The sequence below is a fragment of the Macrobrachium nipponense genome, chromosome 12 (genome assembly GCF_015104395.2).
Source record: "Macrobrachium nipponense isolate FS-2020 chromosome 12, ASM1510439v2, whole genome shotgun sequence".
NCBI classification, from domain to species: Eukaryota; Metazoa; Arthropoda; class Malacostraca; order Decapoda; family Palaemonidae; genus Macrobrachium; species Macrobrachium nipponense.
The window spans coordinates 45,037,627-45,061,932 of NC_087205.1; the positions used below are offsets into that span (position 1 = coordinate 45,037,627).

The following is a 24,306-nucleotide window of genomic DNA, read 5'->3' on the forward strand; positions in this document are numbered from 1 at the left end:
GGCAGGCCCTTCCTGTGATAGTAGAGCAGGTGAATCATCAAATGATGAACACCTGAGTTTGCATGACAGTTCGGATGAAAGCTTAATTATGAAAGAGACAACTCTGCTTTTGGCATTACCATTGATGAACCCGAAGTAGATTCTTGGGTTGCAGTAAAAGTAAAAAAAGCAACATCATCTGGCAAGGTAGAAAGACATTTCCATTTGAGGTGTACATTGCCAGTCATAAAAGGTTGATGAAGACGAGTATGAAGTGTCATTTCTGAAAGAAAAAAGTGATGGCTTCTACATAATACCAGAAATTGAAGAAGTGTCATATCCGCATCACCAAGATGAGATAGTGAGGGCGTGGTGTTTGATGGCACCGTTCTGGGTGTGACAAGATCCTCTTAGACAGTCGTAACGTTGTCATTCCGATATAGACTCCAGGACATCCTTGGATAGGGCATGTGTACCGGTAGATGACGTTATTCTGCTTCGGGGGGTCTCCTGCAGGCAGAGTGGGGTTATTACTCATAACCAGGTCTCGTTCTTCGGTTCTTATAATAGATTATAAGAGCGCCTCTTCCCTTCCTCCACAGGGGTGACGTTCTCTTCCACAATCTTCTTGATGCATCTCTCCTCTTGTTTGTATACGTGGTGCATGAAGGACTTGTAGAAAATTCGTACATCCTCAGAGGGGGGATTCTCTTTATTCTCTTCGTCCTCCATGTACCATTTCTTATCTCCCTGTTGATCAGCTTGTTGGAGTAACCGTTGTTAATTATCATTTGTGAGGCTCAATCCAGTTCTGCGCGAGTGTCCTGCCACACTGAACAGTGCGTTAGGGTCCTCCTCACAAAGGCCCTGATGGTGGTGGTCTTGAACCTTGCAGGACACTCACTCTCTCCGTTTAAGCAAAGTCCCAAGTTGGTAGATTTGGTGTAGACGGTGGTGGTCATCTTTGGGGTAGCCTTCGTAATTAGGACGTCAAGGAAGGGGAGCCGATCTTCGCTGCTGAATTCAATTATGAAATCAAGGGCTTTGTTACGCAGGAACTGCTGGCGAAGGGCTTCAACCTCTTCCTCGGAGTCAGCTTGAATAAATGTTGTAAAAGTATCTAGCCCCACCCTCCAGACGATAACACCAGTGAACAGGACGGGACCAATATTGAAGAGGTTGGAAGAAATACCAGGAGTTACGTCACCACAGTCGCAGCCAATGAAAACCCAGCTCCAGGTGACGCAACACACCTGAGAAGGTCAACGAGCCTCGAGCGTTTCAGACGCCTGACCACCAACCAATGAAAAGTCGAGCATCCTCCGGGTCCTGCAGGAGCTTCTGTGAGCGCCCACACAACCATGATATAAAGAGAAGGACTCACCACCAAGATTCAGTCCTCCAGCAACCATCACTGTGATTATGCCCTGGCAGATCTGGGCGAAACGTGAGAGAGAGAGAGAGAGAGAGAGAGAGAGAGAGAAAACTTGTAGTATTAATAGCAGTAATAAAAATAATTCAATATGACTAAACACCGGATTTGATTTGACAATCCCCTTTGGCACGTTGCTTGACAGTTTCAGTAGAATTAAGAAATCCTTAATAAGGAAAATAGAGAAGACTCTATACAAAATTAATGGAGCTGATCCAGCAATCCTTTTCAATAAGACTAGTTTAAAAGAAGGTCTACTCCCAAGATATTCAACATATTCAGTAAGAGTGAATATATTAGAATGTCCTAGTAACTTAGCAGTTTGCTCATTTTTCTTTCATAATCACTTTTGTGTGAAAAATTAATCTCATGTAATTACCAGCTGTATAATTAATATAGACGTGACACTCCAAAGAATAGGATACCATAATACCATGTTTTGTTGAAAAAAATTCCAATAAAAAATCCTTTTTCCAGACAATATTCTTTATATTTTTCATATGTATATGCCTTCCCCTATAGTTACATTATCAAATTATCTATTTTGTGCATTATGTCTTGATGTTACTCATGCTATAAAGTTGTTTTACATGATGGAAACATAATATCAAACATATATTTTGCTTTTTTATTACTTTTTTCCATAAATGTCTCATGGAAATTATGATAATGCAATTGAAACTCACTGAAACATAATGAGCAAGTAAAGCAATGAATGAAGTCTAACATATCCAAAGGAGACTTGTGTAGCTTTAATAACTTCAGAGTTACGAGTGAAAGAGTACCTAATGGACAGGAGAGCATACAAATTGGACACGCCCTTATAACAGGTACGCACCAGATCTACTGACCATTTTCTCAGCATGGTATTGTGATATTTATCATTTCTTTACATCACATGAAACTACATCCACTTCTTCATAACCTGAACAAATATCACATTCCCCATGCTATTTGTGGGATGGGCACAGTCTGTAGAATGAAAAAAACCATGATTTTTTGCGTTCCTATTGGTACGCGTACCCTAATTTAGCCAAGTAATTACTTGGTAAGTTACTTATATGAAACATCCAATTACTGTGCTACAAGTCAGACTAAATTCTTGCAAAAATGATATTGTTAAGATACAATAAAGTTTTGTACATACTTACCTGGCAGATATATACGATTAATGGCCACCCAGTCTCCCCTCAGGAGACAGGTGGAAGAGAAAATCTGATTAGAAAACGGGAATGGTTCCGGATCCCGCCACCCAGCGGCGGGAATGGTAGGTCACCTGACCTACCTGTCGCGTGTGCTGCGAGTTTTGAATTCTGTCGGGACAACGGAGTCTATAGCTAAGTATATATCTGCCAGGTAAGTATGTACAAAACTTTATTGTATCTTAACAATATCATTTTTGTACATGCAACTTACCCAGCAGATATATACTTAGCTGATTGGCAGCCTTGGTGGAGGGCCAGAGACAGCTAACTACAAAATAAAAACAGGAAACAACATATGTTGTAGGATATAAATCCTTGGTTCCTTACCTGGTTTGGGCAGAAGACTTCATGATTACTGTCTATGAGTCTGCATGCCTCAAGAGCTTCAGCGAGGTAGCGACCTATAACTGAATAGCCCTTCTGGATCATGTCAATGGGGGGTAGCCTGCTTATGTGACAGAGCCTATATGGATCGTGTCAATGGGGGCTGACCCGCTTATATGACACAGCCTTGACCTGTATCATATCAATGGGGGCTAGCCCTCTTACATGACAGAGCTTTAGGTTTTTAATTATCAAACAACGAGGAGAACTAAAGTCAATCCCGACCACCTGACCATCCTAACAATGTTAGAGCTAGGAATTGAAAGGGGGGGTTCTTCCTATACCCTCTTCCAATCGACCATAAAAACAAACACCACAAAAGCTAAAATAGAAAAAACTAAGCTAAACTAAGTAGGATTAACCTCGGCTCCTCTTCCCAGCACTGAATCCGCAGATACGTAAGCTCCGAGTGAGAAGCACTTCTCATATGTAACCCTCACGTCTCTCAAGTAATGAGAAGCGAAGACCGAGTTACACCTCCAGTAAGTGGACTCTATAAGAGCCTGGAGAGACCACGTCTTGTGAAAAGCCATTGAGGTTGCTATGGCCCTCACTTCATGCGCCTTCACTCTGAGGAGCTTAAAGTGCTCGTCACCACAGGAGAGATGAGCCTCCTTAATTACATCTTTAATGAAAAACGTTAGTGCATTCTTCGAAATGGGTCTTTTCGGATCCTTGACCGAGCACCATAGACTCTCTTCTGTACATCCTAGTTGAGCCTTCCTTTATAAGTAAAACTTGAGGGCTCTGACAAGAGACAAAGTCCTCTCGGTTCTTTCCCTGTAATAGAAGAAAACCCTTTCACTTCAAAGCTTCTTGGCCACGGCTTGGAAGGGTTTTCATTCTTCGCTAAGAAGAGAGGCTTGAAAGAGCAAATAGCTGAGCTCTTCTTAAATCCAACTCTGCCTTCCAATGCTTGAAGCTCACTTACCCTTTTTGCTGTTGCTAGAGCGAACAGGAACAACGACTTCCTCGTCAAGTCTCTAAAGGAAGCTTTATGAGAAGGTACGAACTTGTCAGTCATAAGGTATTGAAGGACCACATCCAAGTTCCAACTAGGGTTCCTCTTGGTCTGGCTTTTCGAAGTCTCGAAAGACCTAATAAGATCATGCAGATCCTTGTTGTCTGAAACATCCAGGCCTCTATGCCTGAAAACAGAGGCCAGCATGCTTCTGTAGCCTTTGATCGTTGAAACGGCCAAATTACATTTTCTCCTTAGGTAAAGAAGAAAATCAGCGATGTCAGTTACAGAGGTACTGGAAGAGAATACTTTCTGAGCCTTGCTCCATCTTCTAAACACCTCCCACTTCGACTGGTACACGCGTAACGTGAAAGGTCTCCCTGGCTCTTGCGATAGGTTTCGAAGCCTCGCGTGAAAATCCCCTCGTTCTAACGAGTCCTTCGATAGTCTGAAGGCAGTCAGACTTAGAGCGGGGAGGTTCTTGTGAAACCTGTCGAAGTGGGGCTGTTTGAGAAGATCACTCCTTAGTGGGAGCGATCTGGGAAGATCCACTATCCACTCCAGCACCTCTGTAACCCAGTCTAGGGCTGGCCAGAAGGGAGCAACTAACGTCAGCTTCGCTCCTTCTGAGGAAGCAAACTTCCTTATTACCTCCCCTACTAGCTTGAAGGGGGGAAAAGCGTACCCGTCTACGTCCGTCCAGTCCAGCAGGAGGCCGTCAATGGCTATTGCTCTTGGGTCTGCAATCAGGGAGCAATAATTTTCCAGTCTCTTGTTCCAATGGATGGAGGGTCCACTCTGTGGGGAGGACTTGGTTCTTTCTGCTCAGCAGATCCGCACGGACGTTTCTTTCTCCCTGCACAAATCTGGTAAGAAGAGAGATTTCTTTCTCTTGAGTCCAGAGCAGCAACTCCCTCGCTGTCTCGTAAAGGGAGAATGAACGAGTTCCCCCTTGTTTCCTGATATAGGCTAGGGCTGTCGTATTGTCCGAGTTGATCTGAATGACAGATCCCGAGATCTGCTTTTGGAAGTGAATGAGAGCCAAATGAGTGGCTTTTAACTCCTCCTTGTTTATGTGCCAGGACACCTGCGCTCCCTTCCAGGTGCCTGACACTTCTTCCGAGCCCAGCGTTGCTCCCCATCCTGACTCCGACACGTCTGCAAACAACGCTTGGAGAGGGCTCTGTAAGTGCAGAGATATTCCTTTGCTGAGCTTCTGTGGATCCAATCACCAGCGAAGATCCTCCTTGATCTCGTCCGTCAGATGGAAGAAGTCTCCTAGATCCTGGGAACTCTGATCCCATCTCTCCCTCAGGTAAAACTGAAGGGGTCTGAGGTGCAGCCTTCCTAAAGAAACGAACTGCTCCAACGAGGAGAGGGTTCCCAGCAAACTCATCTATTCCGTTGCAGAACAATGTTCTTTCTTTAGAAAGACTGCAACCTTCGCTAGGCAGCGTTCTCTTCTCTCTTGTGATGGAGACACTAGAAAACCCCGAGAATCCATCTGAATCCCCAGATAGACAATGCTTTGCTGGGGATCCAGCTGGGACTTCTCGGGATTGACTAGGAGTCCCAAAGACTGCGTCAACTTTAGAGTCAATGAAAGGTCCTCCAGACACTGAACCTTTGATTTTGCCCACATGAGCCAGTCGTCTAAGTACATGGAGATCCTTATCCCCTCTAAATGTAGCCAATGCGCAACATTTTTCAGGATGCCCGTAAAGACTTGAGGGGCCGTCGATAGACCGAAGCACAGCACTCGAAACTGGAAGACTCTTCCCTGCGACACGAATCTTAGATATTTCCTTGATGCCGGATGAATTGGCACATGGAAATATGCATCTTGAAGGTCCAGGGACACCATCCAGTCCCCTGGACGAAGAGCAGAAAGCACAGAGGAAGTAGTCTCCATCGAGAACTACTTCTTTATCATGAAGTTCAGCGCGCTTACATCTAAAACCGGCCTCCACCCTCCCGAGGCTTTTGGCACTAAGAATAGCCGATTGTAGAAACCTGGGGAATGGAGCTCTTGCACCGGTTCTATGGCTTCTTTCTGTAGCATTAGGTCTACTGCTTGCAGAAGAGCTTGACTCCAGACAGGATCTTTGTACTTTGCTGTTAACTCCCTTGGAGTTGTTGTTAAGGGAGGTTTTTCCCTGAAAGGGATCAAGTATCCTTTCTCGAGGATTGAGAGGGTCCAGCTGTCCGCCCCTCTTTGCGCCCAGACTCTGGCAAAGTTCGATAGTCTGGCGCCTACCGTTGTCTGGAGGACTTCTCGCTCACTTTGCCTTCCCGAAAGGTCTTCTGGAAGGTCTTCCTCTCTGATCCGGCCTCCGACCTCTGAGAGGGGCTCTTGAAGAGGAGGCTCCCTGAAAGGGCTGCTGAAGGGGTACCCTCTCTTTCTTGGCAACAGGAACCGCAGGTCTAAATCTCTTCCCAGATTGGGTTAGGAGGTCCTGCGTGGCTTTTCCCGCTAAAGACTTGGCAATATCCTTAACTGTGTCCTGGGGAAAGAGGTGGCTCGAAAGAGGCGAGTACAATAATGACGACCTCTGTAGAGGCAAGACTGACTTCGTCAGGAAGGAGCTGTAGACGGACCTCTTCTTCAAGATCCCGGAGCCAAAGAGGGAAGCCACCTCCACAGAACCATCCATCACAGCTCTATCAAGGCAGGCCAAGACACTCGACAGCTCCTCCATACTGATGAAGTCCGGGTCCTGCGCTCTCTTAGCTAGAGCTCCCAGGGACCAGTCCATAAAATTGAACACTTCAAGTGTCCTGAAGAGGCCTTTGAGAAGATGGTCTAGCTCACACATCCCCCAAGTTGCCTTTGCTGAAAGGAGAGAGCACCTCCTGGAAGAGTCAACAAGAGAGGCATAGTCTGCGTCTGCTGATGAAGGAAGTCCTAAGCCCATCGGCTCCTTGGTGTCATACCATCTTCCTGGTTTGCCCGTCAGCTTGGAAGGAGGGCAGGAAAACACCGTCTTGCCCGCTTCTCTCTTGGATTGCAGCCATTCCCCAAAACCCTTGAAGGCCTTCTTCATGCAAAGGGTAGGATGCATCTTCACAAAGGAGGAGGCTTTTGGTGACTTGGTGCTCGAAAGCAAAGATCCTAGTGAGGGAGGATCAGCTGGCTGAAGAGTATCCCCAAACTCCGTAAGTAAAAGAGAAGAAAGCCTCTTATAGTCAGAAACTACCGCATCCACTGGCAAATCCTCATCAGAGACCTCCTCGAACACTCCAGCTGTGGAAGAGCACTTCGAAGGGGAGCGGTTCTGAGAAGGAGAAGGACTCCTGTCACGTGAAGGAGTGCGCCTATCATGAGACCTATGCTTGTTGCTGCTAGCTGCATGGGGGCTCTTAAATGGAGAAGAGATACTGGAAGGCTCCTGTGTCTTGTGAGGAGAGGGGCTCTTAAGCACTGGAGAGCTCCTTACATGAGAAGGGGTCCTGTTAAGTTCCTGGCGCCTGCTGGGTTCCTGGCGCCTGACGGGATCCTGGCGCCTGATGGGATCCTGGCGCCTGCAAGGCTCCTGACGCCTGATGGGATCCTGGCGCTTGCTCGGCTCCTGCGCCTGAAATGCTCCCGGCGCTTACTAGGCTCTTGGCGCCTTATGTAATCCTGGCGCTTGCTAGGCTCTTGGCGCCTGTCGTGATCCTGGCGCCTACCGTGTTCCTGGCGCTCAACAGATGAGTCCGAATCCTGATCCTTACGCGGACCTAGTACTGGGCGCCTCCTCGGAGAGCGGCTACTGCTGGGAAACTGGTTACGTACAGAGGAGCTCCTGAGAGGCTCAAGATGTCTACTGCATGGAGAACATCTGTCAGGAGGAGAAGAGTGCCTGTAGGGTGAACGAGAGAGCCTCTCGGGCGAAGTGCGCCTGCTAGAAGGGGCTCTCCTGTGTGGAGAAGAGCGCCTGGAAGAATCAGAGAGTTCTCTTCTATAAGGAGAGGAGTGCTTGCTACTAGTGGGAAGTCTCTTAGAGCTCTTCACTGGCAGAGAGACGTCTTTCCTACGAGCAGAATCCTTAGAGAAGGAGCCTACCAGGGAGGACAACTGCTCTTGTAGGCTTATGAGGAAAAGCTTGGTCGGATCTTGTGGAGCGGGAGAAGGTCGTCTAGCCTTCTTACTGCCTGAAGGAAAATCCTCGGGGAAGCGCTCAGGGCTCGAGTCGAAGGCGTCTCCTCTAGGCAAAATCCAAGATCTCTTCAAGGGGCGTGACTCCGAGGCCGAACTCCAGCCACGCTTAGGCGATGAAGAATCCGACGCCGAAACTCTCTCTCTAAGGATGCCTTTTCTGCGGCTATCCAAGGTAGCCTGGGTCGCTCCTTCAGGATCTACCGAAGGGACGCCTGACCGTTGGGGATGCTCCACATCCTCCTTGCGGCTGTTAGACATTCCTCCTCCCCAGTTCCTGGGAGTTTGAAAGAGATCTAGGCCTAGGAGCAATGCGTAGCCGATCAGACTGGGATCACTGCACATGTCACTTTCACTCTTACCTTTCGATTCCATAGCCTTTAACTGCGCCTGTAGCTTCCTTATGGAGGACTTCATAATCTCCACCTCTGAAGACGAATCCTTGGATTCAATACAGTGAGAAGGGGCTGAGGTTACAGGTGAAATATTAGAACCTACGATGTTAGCTTCTACTTCTGGTTCAAAAGAGCAAGACCTACTTGAGTTCCTTGCAGAAGCCTTTCTAGCTCTATCTTTTTCTAACTTTCTAATGTAAGAAGTTAAATTCTTCCACTCTTGCTCTGTCAATCCTTCACATTCTACACAAGTTTTGTTAAAAGAACATTCAGAACCTCTACACTTCATACATACCATATGAGGGTCTACCGATGCTTTCAGCAGCCTAACTTTACAATCATCCCTTACACACACTCTAAACAAAGGTGTTACGTTAGCGTCAGATATTGTGAAAGAAAAAACCTATCCAAAATCCAAAACTGTCTACAAAAAGCGTATGCCAAGCCAGAGAAAAACAATACGTCACCAAAGGTCAATCCAATATTAATTCTCGGTACCGGCGACAGAGAAAATCTGATTAGAAAACGGGAATGGTTCCGGATCCCGCCGCTGGGTAGATCACCTGACCTAACTGTCGCGTGTGCCGCGAGTTTTGAATTCTGTCGGGACGACGGAGTCTATAGCTAAGTATATATCTGCTGGGTTAGTTGCATGTACAAAACTTTATTTTGCTTCATACCATTTTTCTTATATTTTTTTACGTTCCTGTTCTCCTCCAAGACCAACACCCTACTTGGCTTGTATTAAGGTGGTACCTCGACATACGAAAGGCTCAACTCACGAAAAATTAGAGTTACGAAAGCAAATACAAAGATTTTTTTGGCTCTACATACGAAAATAGTTCAAGTTACGAAAGGTTGTTGCTGTAAAGTCCCGAGATTCGCCCGGACCACTGAGAACAATTTTAAAACTTGCGTGCCGCCAACTGAGTAGACTCGCCACCATCCTCCCGCTCTCCCATTGGTTCCTGATGCTAGTCACCGCCGTAAGATCCTGCTCTCCTATTGGTCAGCATCTACCCCATGTGCTCTATGTATTCTATTGGTAAAAGGATGCTGTAAATCGAAAAACTTATTCATGCAATACATTTAATAAAAAAAAAACATTAGGTAAAGATAGAATAAAGAATAGAAATGAATGGTTATTATACTGTTTGGTAGTTTCAGTAGTTGAAGAGAGATAATGAAAATTTGATTACTGTACGTACTGTGTGCTAGGTGAAAGTGGTTGTTTGGCGATCGCTCAGTACTCGTAAGTGCTGAACGTAAACAGAAGGTTGGAAGCTTTTTTTTTTATTGTTTATTATAGTTAATGGTTACTTAATAATTATTTGAAATGAGTACATGCAATACATTTAACAAAAAAAAATTGTGAATTAGATATCATAAAATATAAAATAAATCAGATTGCTATCATCGAAGCCAACAAATACGTACGTATTTTCTAGAATTCTTCTTGTTTTAATATTATGTCAGTAACTCGGTATCTCCATTAGGTAAAGATAGAATAAAGAGTAGAAATGAATGGTTATTATACTGTTTGGTAGTTTCATTAGTTGAAGAGAGATAATGAAAATTTATGAATTACTGTGTGCTAGGAAAAGTGGTTGCTTGGCAATCGTTCGGTAATCGTAAGTGCTAAATGTAAACAAAAGGTTGGAAATTTTTTTTTTTTTTTTTTTTTAGTATTATAGTTAATGATTAATTAATAATTATTTGAAATGAGTACATACTGATTATTTATACATTTTATTGGCATATTCTAAGCTTTTAGCTTCTTAGGTTTAGATGTCAGAATCATAGACTAGGCTACAGTAGCAACTGCTAACATAGGCTAGGCTTATTACTAAGGGACATATGCTAAAGTCCTAATATATGCAGTAAAAATGGGGTTGAACATTACATGCAGTTGAATATTACTCAAGTATGTACAGTATTTTGCCTTTTTGGAGTCATATTTCTTCCGTCGGGTCGGCGTCGTAACCCTAGAACATGTATTTTAGGCCTGGAAATATAATTTACTGGGGTGATTTTGTAGGGCTTGGAATGAATTAGGCAATTCACATGTAAAATGCGGTTCAAGATACGAAAAGCTCAGGTTACGAAGGCCACCTCGGAACGGATTAATTTCGTATGTCCAGGTAACACTGTAGTTGGAAAATTTAACATCACTGTTAATGAAAAAACAATTCCTCAATATGACGACGCTCAATACCTCCCAGCCAACATTCTGGTGTGTTTTGGTACCAAGTGCACAATATCAATTTATAATAGTAGAGGTCGTACAAGGCGAAGGGATTTAGTGATATAGCTGGTTTCTTTTTAATATGAACCCTGCTTTACTATGATGTTTCCAAGGTTCATCAATATCAAATTGTTATTGGTTATTTGAGTAGAATTGTTTAATGAACTTATAAAAATAGAAAAATACTCATTACTGTATCAAAAAACAAAACAAAAAAAATCAATTAACTAAAAATTATCTTATGGTCATGCAAAAAATATCTCAATATCTGGTAATAAACATATTCCCATGAGCAGCCTAACAATCTTTTAAGATCTAGTTTACATACAAGACTAAACATACTTGCAATGAGATCATTTTCCAATGGAGCATTAGGTACATTTGATTTGATCATTCCACTGTTCGTATCCTTGATTCCACCATTCATCAACTGCTGAAAAATAAAAGAGTAATTTTTCAAAGTTCAAAAAGCATATTAAGTTACACACATCAAACACATGACCTGCATACTGAGAAGTTAGGTTTCAAGGGATAATTAGCTTCACAAATCATCAAAATTTTCAAAATCCTATAACCCGAAGTGAATACTTACCTCACCCTCCTATTAAAGAATACCTAAAATCCAACTAGCAGTGCTGATATTCAAAGAACAATGAACACATAATTACTAATATCATGGAATCACAAAGCAGAGAATGCCTGAAAACATATTCAACTAATATTATTGTTGAAAAAGTCATCACACATCCAAGGTCATAAATGCTGTAAATACCCTAAAATTAAAATTTTCCATAACATAACAATGAATGGGTTTAAACATCTCTTCTAATTAAAATAGAAATTAGATTAATTTATCCCATTTAACCTCCAGTCAGGGCTAAATAAGGGATTTTGACGAAGGAAAAATCTATTTCTGGGTGATTGGCTCGTGTCGCCCTATGAAAGTATCCTTAATATCATTCTTTCTAGGTAAAATTAGCCTAAAATTACCAGAGAAAAACAAAATTAAGAAAATGTCAGTGAAACTGACTCGCTCACTCTTAAAAAGAAGTGTCGGTATGATATAGGGGCGAGTGTGGAACACTACCACGAGACAAACACCAATTAGAACTTCCCTATCAGAATCCCCCCAAGAGAGAGCTGATACCAACGGGCGATGCAGCCTCTACTACTACTACTAGAGGACGCCACGGACAGCAGCGCCCCTAGCGGTCATCCTTAATTAAAACAGTTAAACACATCTTGTCCTGCAAGGGGGGGAAAACATACCAAAAAAGGGGGGGTTTCATAGGGCGACACGAGCCAATCACCCAGAAATAGATTTTTCCTTCGTCAAAATCCCTTTTCTGGGCTCAGCTCGTGTCGGCCTATGAAAGAGTACCAGAGAAACAGACAAGATGGGAAAAAAGGAACAATGAAAAACAGTTTAAAATGATGGATATAATATAAGTAAATCAATTACAGCATACAAATTAAGCACTTAAACTAACTTATATAAACAGAAAATAATAGAACGTTAGTAATCTTAAAGTTACTTAAATGGTTAATTACGTAAATTACAGAGATGCATGTAAAATAAGGAAAAAAAGGAGATTTACTTAACAAAATTACAAAATATACAAACTCATGTGTCCTACCCTAGCATAAAAATAAGGGTAGGTACACTGAAATCCATCAATCAATGCAAATATTTCAAAAATATACAAACACATTGTGACTGAAGTTCATCATAAATACAAAAAGGTGAATATATACAAACATATTGTGTCCTACCCTAGCATAAAAATAAGGGTAGGTACACTGAAGTACATTATCAGTACAAGTGTGGATGTCCCTAGCAAAAAAATAAGGGACAATCCACTATATGATACAACGGCTAAGGCTATGATGTTTGAGTAGCCTGACGATAGGTGAGGCATGTTGGCTGATGTAGGTAGAAAGGAGACCTGGATCTATACTACAACTACTAAAACAGTATCAGGGGAAACTATGTTTCCCGCTGCTACTGCTGAAAACTTTAAAGATTCCAAGGACTTTAAATAATGCCGTTTAAAGACTGTCGGGGATTTCCATCCAGTATACTTCCTAAGATCCTCAAAATTCATATGTTGGAAATAATTAATTGAGGTGGCTACTCCCCTGATATCATGTGCTTTGGGAATGACTCAGGATTGGCTTGTTTAATGAAGTAAAGGATTTGCTGTCTAATGCCTTTAACTGAATAAAGTACCACCTTTTTCTCTCATGAAGAGAGCACCTGAGGATCTAGAAGAAGTACGAGATAGAAAGGCTCTAAGAGTTGATACTGGGCAGAGAGAAGGATCCTGTGGAAGTGGGATAACCTTCCAAGGAGCCCACCTTGCAAGAGGATCTTCATTTTTGGCTTAAAAAGCTACGATCCGGAGCAAGTAGAACTTCTCCTGATGGGAGGAATTCCACATGACCCGCATCCCTGGATAGAGCCGACAGTTCTGAAATTCTAGCTCCTGAGGCTAGGCTTAACAAGAATAATGTCTTCCTCAGGAGCATTATGAATGTACAAGATGAGTTGTCAGTATCTGAAGCTAGTTTGAGGACATCATTTAAGAAACCATGAAACTGTAGTAGGCCTCTGAGAAGGTCTAAGTCTAGCACAGGCTTTAGGGATAGATGTGAAATAAGATTCAGTCAAATCTATCTGAAAACCTACTTGAAAGATTTTCTTCAAAGCCGATTTATGAGTGGTAATCGTCTAGCTGCCTAAACCCTTTTCAAAGCAGGATCTGAAAAAGGATATAGCCAAATTAACTGTCATGGTTGTAGTGTTCGATTCTCTCAAGAAAGATGCTAATTTTTTAACAGCTGATGAAGTCTATTGTCTAATGTTGACTCTCTCTTATCTGATTCTAGGAAGAGAATATTCTGTGGATCAATGTTCAGCATCTTTATTAGCCGCAAACTTCATGAAGTCCATAAAGTTAGGGTCTGGAGAGTTCCTGAGGAAGCGAACACAGTCCTCATTTGTACTGATTGTGATAGTTTGGGATTGGGGATCCGTTGAGGTCGGAGACCCAATTCCAAAAGAAGAGGATACCAGTTGCTCTTGGGCCAATCCGGTGCAATCAGAGCTACTATCCCTTTGAAAGACCTTAGTTTGTCTAGGACTTTCAAGAGAAGATTCACTGGAGGAAAAACATAAATTCTCCTCCACTGATTCCAATCCAACGACAGGGCGTCCGTGGCATAAGCCAGAGGGTCAGGTTGGGGGCCACATAGCAAGGGAGCTTGTGGTTCGCTTGTGAGGCGAAGAGATCCACTTGTAGACCTGGGACTCTCCGGCTTACCCACTGGAATGACCCGACGTCCAGAGACCACTCTGATTCCAGAGGAACTGACCGGGACAGGGCGTCTGCTATCACATTTCTTACACCTGCCAGGTGAGTGGCAGACAGATGCCATTTGTGTTTGTTTGCTAATGCAAAGATGGCTACATGACATGGTTCACATGCTTGGATTTGGACCCTCCTCTGTTGATGCAATGAACTACCACTGCACTGTCCAAAACTAGCCTTAGATGAGACTTCTTCGGGGGAAGCAGTCTCTTCAGAGTAAGAAATACTGCCATTGCTTCCAACACGTTTATGTGGAGCTGGCGAAATTGAACTGACCAAGTCCCCTGAACCTGTTTGAATTGAGAGTATCCCCCCCACCCGGACAGGGATGCATCCGTGTGAATGGTCAACACTGGGAGGGGATATTGAAGGGGTACTTTCTTGGCTAAGTTCTTTACTTTTGACCAAGGCCGTAGTTTGGTTGCGGAGGATCTGTGGAATTACTGACAACTTGTCTCGATATTTGGAGTTTGCTTTTGACCGCCAAATTCGATTTATATCTTTCAGCCTTGCTTTCAGAAGGATATCTGTTACCGAAGCAAACTGAAGAGACCCTAGGATTCTCTCCTGGTTTCTTCTTGACGTTTGTTTGCATTTGAGAAATTGCCTGACAGATTTTGCTATTTCCTTCCGTTTGACCACTGGAATTGATAGATTGTGGGAAGACAAATCCCATTGGATTCCTAGCCACTGAAAACGAGATTCCGGAGTAAGTCTGGATTTCGTTTTGTTTATCTGGAACCCCAAATGTTCCAGAAAGTGAACTACCTTTTTGGTAGCTTTGAGACATTCTTCGACTGTTGGTGCCCAGATCAACCAATCGTCGAGGTATTGCCGCTACCAGCATGATTCCCTGAGCTCTCAATTGTTGTACAACCACTTCTGCTATCTTTGTGAATACCCTGGGGGCTACATTCAGACCGAAGGGCATCACTCTGAATGAGAATGTCTGATTTCCTAGCCTGAATCCTAGGAATGGGCGGAAGTGCCTGGCTATAGGGATATGATAGTATGCGTCTGTAAGATCGATGGAGCATGTGACGGCTCCACGCGGAAGTAAGGTCCTTACTTGCGAGAGGGTAAGCATCTTGAACTTGTCGCAGCGAATGAAAGAGTTTAGCTTTGACAAGTCTAAGATTACCCTTCTTTTTGTTGAGCCTTTCTTTGGCACGCTGAATAAGCGACCTTGAAATTTTAGATGTTTGACTCTCGCAATAGCTCCTTTCTGAAGGAGCTCTTCCGCGTAATCTATCAATTCCTTTGACGGTATCTGATGAAATGATTTGATTGGAGGAGGATCTTTGATCCAACTCCAGCCTAATCCTTTGGACACTATGCTCTGTGCCCAATTGCTGAACCCCCACCACCTGTGGCGGAAGAGGAACAGCCTCCCCTCCTACCTGGGGAGCCTCATTGCTGATGGGCGGGTTGGCCACCACGCCCTCCTCTGAACTGTCTACTCCTCGTACCTCTTCCTGCGCCACGTGACGAAAGTAACCTCTCGCCCTACCTCTCGGTTGAGAGTAGCCTTGAGCCTCATATGCAGGGTTGAAGGCCGGCGAGAAGCGTAGGAAGTGGATGGTGAGATTGCTGTGGGGCACCAGGAGGATAGGTTGGTTCTGCTTAGAGGTGGAAGGTTGTCCCTGTTGGGTAACTGGGACTCGCCTGCACAAATTGCTGCTGTTGCTGGAGTTTTTTATATGGCTGGAACCTCTTACCAGCCTTCTTTGGTTTCTTGCCAGCAGTGGGAACGGATTCCTGTTTCCTTCTTTGAGGAAATACCCGGCCCCACCTAGCTCTAAGGTCTCTGGTTGAGGTCTAGCAGCTGCGTGGTGTACCATCTTTGTTCACCGCGGACTCTGGGAAGAGATCCGCTCCCCACATGCTCGCAGCCAAGAGTCTATTAGGCTCATGCCTGATGGTGCACTCTTGTAGGACATGCTTCCGGCAGTTCCTCCTAGCCTGGAAGAAGTCAAAAGCGTCCGTTAGAACCGTCTGAAACTGAGATTTCGCCAGAATCTTGAAACGCGGTTCCGTAGCGTACGAAAAGGGCAGCCATTTCTGTGATGATGAGGGAATTGAGGGACCTGCCAAACCTAGTTCGTGCATCGAACTCTGCCTGGATTAGGGAATCCGGCAGCCTAGGTAGTTTCTCACCGAACTGGTCCATGGCGCAGTCCGGTTTGAGTTTACCCAGCGTAAACGTAGCTGGCAAGTTCTCCCACAATTCTCCGAAGGCCGGGAAGAGCGGAGAAGTAGACTCCGCCTCCCTCAACTGTGGAATGGGCTCATCCTTGAGGACTGCCTGAAGAGACTTCTCCACCAATTTCGTGGCGAACGGAAGAGAAACCTCCTCTTCCGTCGCGAAAATAGTGAAGGGACTCTTGTAGGCCTGGAGTTTGGTGTTAGTACACTCCCAGTCCTCAAGGCAGTGAACCCATTCCCGCTGGGCGTGATCTCTACTATAAAGGACTGACTCCTTAGAGATTTTGTCTTCTCTCGTCAGAGCCGTTGGCATCAGCCTAGCATACCCGATGAAAGGCTGCGTCAGGCCCGGAGGGTAGAACTCGAAGTCCTCAATCCTTCGAGTTCCACACTCCGAGATAGAGATCATCCCATCTTTGAATGGAGCGTAGGCAGCTACTCTCCATGGGTTCTCCATAGAGAAAGCTGGCAAGGAGTCATATGGCGGGTGATTGAAGAATCCCGTGCTAGATGCTGGGGAGACTGGGGGAGGAGCCTGAGCTAGCCCAGCTACTCGGTCCTCATTTTCTCTCATTCTGTTAGAGAGATCCTGGATTGATTGTCCAGATTGAGACAGACTGTTTGATAACTGCGCAAACATCTGCTCGAACCGCGTTCCCAGTGCGGAGATCTGTGAGCCTACTAGCACGCCCACCTGTTCCATCACCCCTGCTGAGAAAGTAGAGGGATCAAAGGTGCTGGTGCTTGCTACCCCTACCGGCATAGCCGGAGTGGAAGCAGTGGAGGCGGGAGAAGGCAGTGACTCGGCGGGAGCGCGAGCCTTCTCCTTCGAAGCCTTGCTTCTGGAGCTCTTTGATTGAGAAGAGCTCGGCTTTGCCTTCACCGCATCGGCATAGGAAGTCGACGACTTCCTAGCCGAAGAAGACGAAGACGACTTCCTAGAAGTCGACTTAGCTAGAGTCTTCGGTTCTCTCTTTCCCTTCTCCTTAGGAGGTACAGAGAGAGCGGGAGAGCGAATAGGGATCTCAGATCCCGCAAAGCCTTGGAATGAAGCGGAAGAAGAGGGGACAGGAGAAGATCCAGGAGCGCCCAAGGAAAGACCTTGGGCGCCCGACATACCTACCTCAACCAACAAATCCTCCCCACCTACCGCCATAGGCTCAAGGTTAAGGTCCAGGGCAGCGACGTCCGGGACCGACTCCTGGGAGGCTACGACCCCAAATGATTGCTGGAGGTCTTGCTGGATGGAGGCTATCAGCGGGGCAGCGGACAAGGGGTCAACGTAACCCGTCGACTTGCCCGCGGGGAAGATCTGGACGGCCAGCTTCCTGTCTAAAATGTAGGGCTGGCCCTTGGCGGCGTTCTTCCCGAAGCCGCCCACCCACGCTTTCAGGGTGGCGAGGGCGACTTCCCTCACACCGCTAGCCTGAAAGAAAGGTGAGATTAGCTGCCAATTGTGGAACGGGGTTAACAAACTTACGACTAGAAGTTGTTAGTAAAATACTAAAGTAGCCTATAATGGACTTACCCATCTCCCAGCTGACCGACCAGGTCGTAGCAGATGGCGCAGGCTTCAGGGTGCCAGACGATCGTCTCGTTGAACGACGTGGCACAGGGGCGGGGGCCGTGAGACCTGCATTCATCGTGTCCACAGGGGTCGAAACAGCGTCGTTACACGCTGGGACCTGGCAGTTGGTAGCCTGTAAGTGAAAAAGTACATGAGTACCAAGTAAACACTTACAGCCTAACATATGCTCCGCTGGTGCCGGAGCGATAAAGTTAGATAAAACCAGAGCCCCGCCAAAATACATGTGGTAACCAGGTTGGAATATAGGCTATGGCTCCGCCGATGGCGGAAGCACAAAAAGCAACCAACTAGGAGTGGTGGTAATGGAAACCACGACGGAAAATGGCGGGGATGGTTGATAAAAATAATAATAATAACACACAATTCATTGTAAAATATTGTATAATTAGGGTATATCCTTAAAATAACAAAAATAAAACAACCTCTCTCCGCCCGTCTACTAGAAGAGTGCGTAGGTAAGGGGTAAGCTCCCTTCCGGTAGCGGGGGAGAGATATAAGGATATAGTAGGCAAGCAACCGACCACTCATAGTACCCACCCCGCCCGCTAGCGGAGCCAGTAACCTATAACCAAAGGTGCCCGGCTGCGACGGAAGGCTCCTTTCGTATCGTAAGGAAGGTGGCTGAGCAACTGGGGAGGGGGGGGAGGAAGGTCTCGGCGAAACACGGCGGGAGCGAGAAAGGAGGGAGGGATGGCCTACTCCTCCCCGCCTCACCAACTACCCGCATGGAGACCCGGTACCTCATAGTGGTCGCCCTATACCCCCCGCTGGGAGGAACCTGGTCACCTCCGAAAGGATGAGAGAAGGCGATAGAGGTTGTCATAAAACAAACCAAGGGGTCCCCCAGCTCCTCCCATATCAGAAAGGGAGGAAGGGGCAGGGTTAAGGTGTGCTATGGAACACGTGACCGCAAGTGGCCTAGGCCGCGAGCAACACAACCGTGGTAGGCCACGTGAACCAAGCTGTACCAATACACGGAACAAGCACCTAGGCTAGCCTAACACCCTAAATAAAAATATACAATCGAAATGGTGGAAGAGACACTTTTAGTAAAAGAGAAAGAAGCCCAGGAGGAGGCAGACTGTTCCAAGAAACAGAAGCCTACTCGGAGCCAGCGATAGCCGATGTAGAGCAAGAGCCGGGATGCTGGGCCGGAAAAATAATAATAGCCCTAAATACCAAGCTAAGAGAATGGTAGGAGGGCTGAACTAGCTAAAACTCGATGTAAAACAATGAACGTGAAAAAGTAAGCCCATAAGTATAAGAAGACCCAGTATGGAGGACCGGGAATTCTTACGAGGCGGCATGGCCGCCACGAGACAACCGGGGAACCGTATATGACCTATTAAGAGGAAAATACTGGTACCCGGAAGATAAAACTGTGGTAAAATATTACTTATGAGTTACTTAACTTAGCCGTGGCAATTGCAGAGCGTTCCATCGTAGATAGTACGGATAAAATCCAAAAAAGCACGAGCACAAGAAAATGGCGACTTGTCGCTAGCGCCTAAAAAATTAAAGGATGGGACCGGCTAGGCGGGGCGCTGCTGGTTCCGTGGGCGTCCTCTAGTAAGTAGTAGTAGAGGCTGCATAGCCCCGTTGGTAATTCAGCTCTCTCTTCTTGGGGGATTCTTGATAGGGAAGTTCTTACAATTGGTGTTTGGGGTTTTCTCGTGGGTAGTGTTCCACCAACTCGGACCCTATATCATAACCGGACACTTCTTTTTTAAGAGTGAGCGAGTCAGTTTCACTGACAATTTTCTTAATTTTGTTTTTCTATGGTAATTTTAGGCTAATTTTACCTAGAAAGAATGATATTAAGGATACTTTCATAGGCCGACACGAGCTGAGCCCAGAAATATATTAAGCACACACCAAGACCAGGCTAAATTTAAGGATGGCCAATTGAAAAAAAAAACTCACCACTGGAAAGAGGAATAGTATATGCATATATACATAGTATAAAAATTTTCTAAAAAAAATTCCTGTATCCTCCAGGGTAAGTTGAAAGTGAATATTTCCAACACTCTACGAGACCTCTTGCCCAAACGACAGAAAAAATATGCTAATTTTGCAAGTTGTGTTTTTTCTAATCATTTTTTATTATAACTACAGCCCATACAATATCACATCAGATAAGATTTGAAATCAGTAATTAATTCTGAGTATATTTATTGTTAAATATTTATGAGATGTTATTGGATGGGAATTTTTGACATTTCCCTGACATCTCTAGGCAAACTGAACTCTCTCTCTGTGACTAGCTATTTAAGTTGCCATGAGTCATTTTTGGCCCAGGGAAATGATCTAAGCACTTTTCGTGCAAAGTTTGTTCAAATTGTATGGCAATGAAATCTTTAACAATACATATACGTATGCATGCATCTTACCCAAAAATTTACCCTAAAGCTGTAAGTAAACGTGTGTTACCTATCCACAAGGGGTGAAGTCATAATTACTATGACTGACAAGTAAAAAAATACTAAAAATCTTACTGCACCTTCCAACATCACAATATATAAATATATTAATTAATCATGGTGGACTAACCTAAATTTGCAATTCTAAGTTACACCTTTCAAATGCACCTTCAAAACTTTAACTCCCCGGCTTAATCCACCAGTCTTCTGGAAATCCATGGCTTCACCTATTCACATATTTTTCTGTAGAACATTCATCCACATTATTGACTGAATTTTTCATATAGAAAATTTACAAATTACAATATTTTCATAGCCCCCGGGAGTCCAGAAATCTCCTACAAGAAAACGTCAGAACAGAACTGGAAACGCGATCTTAACAGACTAATGGAAATGAGGATCAAGAAGAATAAGACAGAGATCATGACCACCTTAATCACGAAACCCCCCCCCCCCAACCAAGTAACGTAGAATGTAGAATTAGAAGGTCCAGACATTGAAACAGTGTAGAAATTTCAAACTACTTAGGAAGGGTAGATTTTAGTGACCAAAAACTATTCAAAAACTGGAAATAACTACCCGAATAAACAAGAAATTCAAGTAAAACAATCTTGTATCTGTCGATCCACTAATGAAAGACAGAAATAAATTAACCTCGCAAAGTGAAAACCATAATACACCTCACTATTTTAAGGACCAATATCGACTTATGGCCATGAATCCATGGCAATTAACATCAAGAACTAAGAAGCCAACTTCAAGCAAGCTGAAATGAAGAAAGCCCTAAGACTCATAAAAGGTTGGTAACAAGGACCTGGATAAAGGCGACCGAAATGAAGACATTAGAAGAGAAACTGGGAGTGGGAGGGATGGGGATACTAGATTTTGTGGAGAGAGGACAGCTTAGATATTTTGGACACCAAGAGAATGGAGGAGGAGCAATATCCTATAAGATTTTTGGAATGGACACCAGAAGGAAGGAGACCGGTAGGAAGACCAAAAACAGAGAGGAGTAGAGAGGAGAGGCTCTAGTTTGCGAGAAGTTGATGAGATGAGGCTCTATGATGATCGCCAAGAATGGAGACAGTTCCTGAAGCAGGACGACTGACAGGTCTGGAGGCCTACCTGGCGACTGGTGAGAAAGTTTTAGGCATATTTTTCTTTGAACTGTCAAGTTGGGGAATGAACTGTTAAAATAAGCTGTTGCTATAAGCATTTTAGGGTGTATATACTTAAGAGTAACAGTTGTAGAAGGGCAATGTAAGATGACTCTAGAGTTTTGGGATGATGGTCTGGGGAGTATTTTTGTTTGAAACATTAATTTGGTAGTATGATAATATGTTAATATATTTTTTTTAAACACTAAATTAAGCAGTGAACTGTTAAAACAGACAGTTATAAGCATTTTAGTTTAAGGGGTACAGGGTATTTAGCATTATAAGCAGTTATAAGCATTTTGAGGGGACTGCATTTCAGTGGTGGGTTCTAGAACCTATCCCCACAAAAAAGTGGCGGCCTACTCTATGTACCCGTTATCGACGTATGCTTACATGGATGTGCAAAGAGAGAAGGAAGAGAGAGCAGAGATGGAGAGGAGAGAGAGAGAGAGAGAGAGAGAGAAGAGAGAGAGAGAAATTCGGCTCACAAAAAAAGCGTAATGTTTCCTGCTGTGTTGCACAAAGAGGAAGGCATTGATCATGTGTTTGTTCACCATCCATCCTAGCAGTTCCTTTGTTAACTCTCCACCCTCACAAGCACAAACGAGATTCAGTCAACTGTCCAACATCTTTATTGTACGTAATTACTGGATTTCAACAGGGTGTACAAATTAACCCTTGAAAGCCCATTGGACGTATTATACGTCGACTAAAATTGTCTATTGGGTGCTTAATTGACAGTACGATACGTTCGACAACAAAAAAGTTCTTAAACCCTTAAACCCTTAAACGCCGAAGCGGTAAATAAAAAAAATGACTCCCCGTATGCCGGAGGGGTTTTGAGAGTGAGCGCGGAAGCCGGAAAAAATTTTTTTCAAAAAATTTTTTCAAAAAAAAAAAAAATCCAGCACGCCAACTTTAGTTTTTCAAGGATTAAGAGTTTTCATTTTTGGCCTCCTGTTGGTTTTTGTCAGTTGCTTGAAGTTTAGTATGCAATGCTCCATGAAATGACAAAAAAATTATCAATTATCAATAATATAAATAATTGCGATATATGATAGCCGCAATAAAAACGAAATTTTCATATTATAATTGGTATTCACAAATCGCACTGTGCCGCCAAATGGTTTAGGAGGTAAACAAGTTACTTTTTTTTTTTCGTTGTTTTAAATGTGCACTAAAGTTGCCGATCCATTTTTGATATATAAACACATTGTAAAACGATAAAAGCAACACAGAGAAAATATTATCAATAACAAAAATGATGCATGAATTCGTTCTCAGCGCGCGGATTGTAAAAAAAATTATTTTTTAAAAAATTCACCATAAATCGAAATAAGTTGTTATAGAGGACTTGCAATTTTTTCAAACAAAATGGAAGGAAAATTATTGAATAATTACGATAATGTGAGAGTTTTAGAGCTTACAAATGCAGTTTTTCAGACCATTTCGAACGTGGAGTTAAATGTGTATCCGAATATCGGAATTTTTGTTTAAAACAAAAATTTTTTTAATATGGGCAAATATAAAAAAAAAATGAGAAATGCTACAAACCTTCCAATATTTTTTGTTAAATTGTGCAGTTTTGCGCACATTTTCATATATAAAACTCTAAAAAAAAGCGTAATATGAAAAGGCCACAAAATATTAGGAGAATGTGACCTACGCGTTTCCGAGATTTTCGGCCGAGAATCGTCGCGCGGACGGAATAAAAATATTTTTTCATATACACCATAAATCGAGATATTGTTCTAGAGACTTGCAATAATGTTTTTAAATTGAAGATAAATGATTGGAATATTACTAGACTGTAAGATTTTTATATTACAAATGCGTTTTTTGACCATTTCGGTTGAGTCAAAGTTGACCGATCTTAGTTTTTTTCGTACTTATCGTACTTTATATGCAAATATTTCAAAAATGATAAATGCTACAACCTTCCAAATTTTTTGTTATATTGTGCACGTTTTTGCGCACATTTCCATATATAAACCTCTGAAAAAAGCGTAATATGAAAAGGCACAAATATTAGGAGAATGTGACCTAACGTTGTTTCCGAGATTTTCGGCCGAGAATCGGCGCGTGGCCTGGAATAAAAATATTTTTTCAAATATTCACCATAAATCGAGATATTGTTCTAGAGACTTGCAATATGTTTAAATTGAAGATAAATGATTGAATATTACTAGACTGTAAGATTTTTATGTTATAAATGCGTTTTTTGACCTTTTTGGTTGAGTCAAAGTTGACCGATCGTAGTTTTTTTCGTACTTATCGTACTTTATTTACAAATATTTCAAATGAGAAATGCTACAACCTTCCAATATTTTTGTTATATTGTGCATGTTTTGCGCACATTTCCATATATAAACCTTTAAAAAAAGTGTAATATGACAAAAGGCTCAAATATTAGGGAGAAATGTGACCTACGCGTTTCGGAGATTTTCGGCCGAGAATCGTCGCGCGGAGGGGAAAAAATATTTTTTTCAAAAAATTCACCATAAATCGAGGATATTTGTTCTAGAGACTTGCAATTTGTTTTAAAATGAAGATAAATGATTGAATATTACTAGACTAAGATTTTTATGTTATAAATGCGTTTTTTGACCTTTTCGGTTGAGTCAAAGTTGACCGATCGTAGTTTTTTTCGTACTTATCGTACTTTATTTGCAAATATTTCAAAAATGAGAAATGCTACAACCTTCCAATATTTTTGGTTATATTGTGCATGTTTTTGCGCACATTTCCTATATAAACCTTTAAAAAAAAGCGTAATATGAAAAGGCTCAAATATTAGGAGAATGTGACCTACGCGTTTCGGAGATT

General features: G+C 43.3%; 1 protein-coding gene across 8 annotated transcripts in view; it reads right to left on the reverse strand.

Annotated features, from left to right (window-relative positions):
- The window catches only part of LOC135224510 (myb-like protein P), an 871,197-nt gene that overhangs the window by 478,590 nt on the left and 368,301 nt on the right, over positions 1–24,306 (reverse strand). For 6 of the 8 annotated variants that reach the window (XM_064263552.1, XM_064263551.1, XM_064263553.1 and 3 more), the window contains one exon: positions 11,082–11,172. In XM_064263552.1, the coding sequence (XP_064119622.1) occupies positions 11,082–11,172 (91 nt within the window). The remainder of the gene's footprint in view (positions 1–11,081; positions 11,173–24,306) is intronic. The other 2 variants (XM_064263549.1, XM_064263546.1) reach the window with 1 other exon arrangement.